Source organism: Cibotium barometz, chromosome 61, assembly GCF_041138505.1.
Source record: "Cibotium barometz isolate CiBa-2024 chromosome 61, ASM4113850v1, whole genome shotgun sequence".
NCBI lineage: Eukaryota > Viridiplantae > Streptophyta > Polypodiopsida > Cyatheales > Cibotiaceae > Cibotium > Cibotium barometz.
The window spans coordinates 2,593,212-2,599,887 of record NC_141106.1 but is presented as its reverse complement, the minus strand read 5'-3'; the positions used below and the strand labels follow the sequence as shown (position 1 = coordinate 2,599,887).

General features: G+C 44.8%; 1 protein-coding gene across 1 annotated transcript; it reads left to right on the top strand.

Moving 5' to 3' along the window:
- The first annotated feature begins 437 nt into the window (after nt 1–437).
- On the top strand, nt 438–5,469 carry LOC147604461 (linoleate 9S-lipoxygenase-like). Its single transcript, XM_086794948.1, has 10 exons — nt 438–843; nt 1,482–1,586; nt 1,652–1,920; nt 2,129–2,369; nt 2,543–2,794; nt 2,954–3,036; nt 3,148–3,255; nt 3,525–3,862; nt 3,965–4,228; nt 4,622–5,469. The coding sequence occupies exons 1-10, from the start codon at nt 573–575 to the stop codon at nt 5,379–5,381; spliced, it is 2,691 nt and encodes an 896-aa protein (XP_086651074.1). The 5' UTR covers nt 438–572; the 3' UTR covers nt 5,382–5,469.
- Nucleotides 5,470–6,676: the final 1,207 nt, after the last annotated feature.

The window sequence follows — 6,676 nt, the reverse complement described above, 5'->3', positions numbered from 1 at the left end:
TTTTGTGGAGAACCCAATAGGGCCTAGACCATTGGTAAAAGTCTGGACAGGTAAATATGTGTTCCCCCCAAGGATTCACTACTGAGTCCATGATGATAGCTTGTGGGGTACCATTTATCTGAGAGTCAATCCTCATTTGTTTGGAAGGATGAAAGATGGGAGTTGCTCTACAAATTACTGAATTGCAACAAGGATGATATGGAGTAGGTAGAGGGTGATGATATAAAAAGGACTCTTATATGCTGTAATTTCTGTCGTTTTGAAATTTAATATTATAAATATTCTCCCAAAAACAGACTCTCTCCCTCACCCAAAAAAAAAAACTCTCTCTCTCTCTCTCGCAGTGTTTCAATGTGAAAGGGATGTTCATGTCACGTGTCCAATTACGGTACACAGTACATAGTAGAAAATATATTACAGCACATGCTCTTTTGTAGCTCCCACTCACGCGCCAAAGGTGCTCAGCCAGCTGGCTGAGCACTATAAATGCCAGGCAGTGCTGTGTGCTAATGTATCATTGAGTATCTCTACGTGCCTGAGAGAGAGCGACAGAGAGAAAGAGAGAGGAAAAAATGCTGAGTGTTTGCACTTATAGCCTACCAGCTGCAGCTGGCCGCACCCACAAAAACAACAAGTGCCTCGTGCCCACCTACGATCCCGCATCAACGTTGCGCCTCTGTAGAAGACGGCGCGCCCCCGCAACAACAGCGGACCAACTGCTGCGTTTGCACCGCCCAAACACATCACCAACTGCTCGAAATGCGCACAATGTTCGCTGCTCTGCCACATCGTTGACGCCGAAGGTGGTGGCTCCTCCCAAGACGCGCCACGGCCACGACCAAGGTGCAAAATGTTTGTTGCATTTTCTCAACATCATGTACGCGCAAGTGGTTTGACATGTGATCAGTGAGTATGTGGAGTGTGTGAGTTCAAACCCAGCATTGTGCAACAGGAGGCATGATATTACAACATAACCGCAAGAAGTTCTAAACACAATCACATCATGAGCTTCTTTCTGCATGGGAGCCACCACATACCTTGCCTGCACATGGGGGCCCCAGGCTGGCCTGCCCCCTGCTTGTGCATGCTAGGTATCTGCATACCTAGTCTTCACAAGCAAGAACGTCGACCGGCTCCATTGTGGCTCGCCCCGCTTGTGCAGGCTAGGTATGTGGTGCCTCCCCTAGTGCAAGAGCTCATGTTGAATACTCTAAGGAAAAATAAGCTAAATGTTAAATACCACAAGGGCAAAGGTCCAGAACTTCTAATTGTGTAAACATGTACTAGACTCACATGCAGTGCTGAGGAGTTTTTTAAAAAACAATTTCCCTACCAATGCAAAAAAGGAAGATGCCAAAATATGCTGGTTTTTTAAATAACTTTACCACTGTGAAATTAACTGGTTTGCTCAAGGTAAAGACCAAGTTATTTTGAAATTCTCCCCTGTCTAAAGCCCGGTTTTTTGTGAAAACTGTTATTAGAAAGCGTGCACTTGGAGCTTTCCATCACCAAGTCTGCTAGCTACACTTGGCCTCCCCAACACAAGCTGGTGCTCAGACTTGTGAGTTCCACCCAAGTGGATCCAGGCAAGTATTCAATTGCTCAACTAAGTACATCTTGATTAGCTAGCAGCTCACTCGCGTTTGCGCAGACACTGGTGAAGGAATTGTGAGCAGCCCCACTCTCGTCTTCATCCCTCCTGGCGAAGCCACGGTGAAGCTCCATGTGGACATACTCATACCCCAGAGCTTTGGCATGCCCGCAGCGCTTCTCCTCGACAGCCCTCATAGTGAAGAGTTCTTCCTGGAGAGTGTGTCATGGAGTACACCCATGAATGCTAGTCATTTACACCATTTCTGGTGCAACTCCTGGGTCACACAGACACGGCCTTCACAACCTCGCATCTTCTTTACCAATGAGGTGATCGTTAAAACATCTTTGTGTCCAATATTAAACTAAGTGGAAAGAAAAGAGAGAAGGTCAGGGTCAATATAGCTGAGGTCATTGATAGCAGTGACTGGTTGTTCCCTATAATTGGCTTCTGTGATTGTACTACTATGTTTTGTCATGCTATGAATATTTTGCGAGCTTGTCCCCACACCACCTTCTTGCATGGAATGGGATGCAGGTCTTCCTTCCCAATCAGACGCCTCCGGGCCTAACTCAGCTTCGGCAGACTGAGCTTAACCTCCTACAAGGGGACGGCTCTGGTCACCGGCATCTTGGTGAGCGCATCTATGACTATGACGTCTACAATGATCTAGGAAACCCAGATATCGACCAGGCGAGTGCAAGGCCTGTCTTGGGTGGTTCTCACGATCTTCCATATCCAAGGAGGTGCCGAACGGGTCGTGAACGCACTGCTACTGGTAAGACCAGACCACCATCAAGCATAAGGCATGAATTAATGTCAATAGTGTCGTGCTCTTAGCTTTGTGCAATGTTAATCTCCTCATTGCTTCTTCCACAACATGCATTAAGGTATACTATCCTACTCTCTGCAATGTATCAATATTAATCTGTTTATCGCGTCAACATGCAGATCCCATGTCGGAGGCACCAGAATTGGATGCAACAATCTTCTATGTGCCACGAGATGAGCAATTCAGCCCTTCTAAGCAACAGATCTTCGACCAACGACTCCAACAGAGCACGCTTGCAGCCGCATTGCATTTAACTGCTGACTTGGATGATGCAGCGGCCCGCTATGATCAACGTATTCCCACCTTTGAATCCCTTGAAGAGATCCACAGCCTATATGGCAGCTCGTTCCCTTGGCCCCCCATCATCCAAGGTACATGTACTCACACGAAGGATCCTTGCTTCTTTCATTGCCATGCCATGCATGTGTGACATCTGCCTTCATTTCTTTTTTGCATTGTACAAATGATGCCATATGTAAGCTGTCTAATGGTGTTAACACCATTACACCCATGTCAAATATTGATAGCAGACAAAGATGCATGGTGGAATGATGAAGAATTTGCGCGCCAGAGGCTTGCCGGGTTGAACCCTTTGGTGATTGAGAGAGTGAAGGTTATGCATTTTGCTTACCATCATGTTGAGCACTTTGTTCCAATGCAGTACATTTACCCTCAGAGCTGCCTCTGATTGTATTTCATGTTCTGCCATTTTGGATAAATATAGGCGTTCCCGCTTGTGAGCTCGCTGGATCCTCATATCTATGGGCCTCCTACATCTGCCATCACGGCCCAACATATTGAGCACAATTTGGAGGGCTTGACCGTAGAGGAGGTACATTTTGATGCATATAAGCCGTTTCCATACACCTGTTTCACCATGCAAATGTTTGCATACCCGTATGCGAAATGGCCATGAAAATCTGAAGCATACTTGTTCTTAGCTTTTACCTAATTCAAGCTTGATTCTTGGCTCTACACTGCTAGAGAGTATCTCTATTATTTCATCTCATATATATACCCGTATGCTTGTCGTATGTTGCCCATCTCATGTCTGGCTTTTGCCCCTACACATGACGCTCTTGCCGTGTATGTTCCCCGCAGGCAGTCTGTGACAAGAGACTCTTCACCTTGGACTACCATGATGCCCTCTTGCCTGCTCTTGAGCAAGTGAATTCATCTGCTGATGATAACGTGTATGCAACCCGGACATTGTTCTTCCTTACACAAGAGGGCATTTTGAAACCCATTGCCATTGAGCTAAGCTCACCTCCTGCCCATGACCATAAGCGCCATCATGGAGCACATAAGAGAGTCTTCACTCCGCCGCATCAGGGCATTGAAGATTTTCCTGGCAATGACGAGTCTGCATGGTTGTGGCATTTGGCCAAAGCACACGTGGCAATCAACGATACAGGATACCACCAACTTATTAGCCACTGGTAAACAGTCTTTTTTCCTTTTAATAACGTGGCAAGATGATCACTAATCAAGTAATAAATGATCACCTTTAATCAAGATAGTTAACCATTTCTATGAATCAGGTTGAGAACCCATGCTAGCATGGAGCCCTTTGTTATAGCAACACACAGGCAGTTGAGTGCTTTGCATCCCGTACACCGGCTTTTGTTGCCGCATCTCAAGGATACCATGAGCATCAATGGCCAGGCCAGGAAGAGTCTGATCAACAGTGGTGGGGTTATTGAGTCATCCTTCTTCCCACGCGAACTCTGCATGCAGTTCTCATCCCTTGTGTACAAGAACTGGCGCTTTGATGAGCAAGGTCTTCCTCAAGATTTGATTAAGAGGTAAAGCGTTGCTGCATGTATTTACATGCATTCATATATCTGTACTAACATACACACATATCTATATACTTGCTGCATGTGCATATGAATACTACCTGGATGTAAATGCATGCATGCATACGTACAAACACACATACATAGATAGATACACAGATACCTTTCCTAGTTGCATGTTCATATAAAGACATGTATGTACTACATGCATGCATATGTGCAAACATACATATCACATAGATACACATACACATACACATACATGAACATAGATACACATACACATACACATACAAATCACATAGATACATGAACATACACTTGCTGCATGTGCATGGATGTAGGCATACATGCATTCAATATGGATATGGGGCTGATTGCATGGAGCAATTATTGCAGGGGCATGGCGGAGAAGAATGCAGGCAATGGGTTAACACTAACAATCGAAAACTATCCCTATGCGGTGGATGGTTTGGAGTTGTGGACGGTATTAGAGTCGTGGGTGCGAGACTACTTGGGCATCTACTACCCGAATGACCAAGCCGTACAAGATGATGACGAATTACAGAAGTGGTGGAATGAGATCAAAGAGATCGGACACGGCGATCATCGGAACGCAAAATGGTGGGGCGCAATGGAGACAAAGGAGGAATTGCAACAGGCCCTGGTGACAATCATATGGGTGGCCTCAGGGCATCACGCGGCGGTCAATTTTGGGCAATACGCGTATGCGGGCTTCATGCCGAACAGCCCATCGGTGGGGAGAAGATTGATCCCCGACAACTCTGCAGGTAGCAATGCCCAAGACCTCCAAGAGCTAAGAGAAAGTCCGGAGAGGTTCTTCCTGAGCGCGCTCTCGACGCGTCTCGAAGCCATGGCAGTCATGGCCACGCTGTTACTGCTCTCCCAGCACATTGAAGAGGAGTTTTTGGGCGAGGCCACACACGCGCACTGGACAAGCGACGCCCGAGCACTCTCCGCCTTTCGCAAGTTCGGCCGCGCCCTCAAGCAGGTGGAGGCCAACATCGACGCGCGCAACCAGGACCCTAGCTTGCATAAGAACCGCCATGGCCCTGCTCAAATGCCCTACAAGCTGCTCTTCCCTTCCTCTGAGCAAGGATTGACATACCAAGGGGTTCCTAACAGCATCGCCATCTGAGATGCCACCCGTTGCTTAAACTTGTTTTATATTCTACCTTTGTTTTTACTACCTTTAATCTTTCAAGATGGCTCAAAGAATACTTAAATTCTCTCTCTCTCTCTCATTGGGTAGATCATATATGGCATTGATCCCACAACATTAAAATCTCTCTCTCTCTCTCTCTCTCTCTCTCTCTCTCACACACACACACACACACACACACACACAAGCCAGCACGCTCACACACACACAATTATACTTACCAAATAATTTCTAGAGCATATTACTTGTATGCTTTGTTTCTTCTTAATGCTTCAAGCTAGCACGCTCACACACACACAATTATACTTATCAAATAATTTCTAGAGCATAATACTTGTATGCTTTGTTTCTTCTTAATGCTGATAGAACTTGTCTCTCTTTATATGTAGAGAGTTTGTTGTAGGCAAAATTTGCCAATAAAAAATCATGTAGGCTAACCATACAACCCAAATGGTATGTGGCTTAGTGGACAACTAGACCCTACCTGCCCAAGGCCCCCAAATTTTCCTTTGTGCAATTGATAAAGAGATGACCTTTGAGTGTCAATGAATAAACTAGAAGCCAAGCCAAACATAGCCCAATCAAAGATCTCCAAATCCACAATAGCCTTCATATCTATGAGGATCATAAATGAGCTAGTTGCAAGAGCTTGCCCAACAATGTACTGCTAGGCAAACTTAGACCCACAATGTCTTCATTACGTGCAAGTTTATCCAATAATAACAACATAGGATGCATACCCAAAGCAAATCCTTGCCACAAAGAATGTGATATTAGCTTGAAAGGTTAAGTAGCTCTCCCATTTAACATAACACAAGACATAGTATTATTATACGTGTCTCAAAGCTCATTGCTACCATAAGCTATGATAGAAAAGACAAATTGACATGATGACTAGATTTCTCCAAATCTACCTCAACCATAAAACTCTTGTTTAGTGGCCTTATCATAATTAATCTTGATTTGCACATTCAAAACATTATACGAAATATTTTGACCCTTAATAATCCCACATTGAGCAAGATGAATGACATGGGGTAAAACCCAATATAGCTCTCTCTCACTCTGTCACACACAAAAATCCTTGTTGCAAAGATTGTGATAGCTTGAAAGGTTAAGTAGCAGTCCCATTCAACATAATACAAGACATAGCATTACTGTATGTGTCTCAAATTTCATTGTTGCCATAAGCTATGACAAAAAAGGCAAATTGACATGATTATAGACTTTCTCTAGATCTAGCTCAACCATAGAACCTCTTGTTTAGTGGC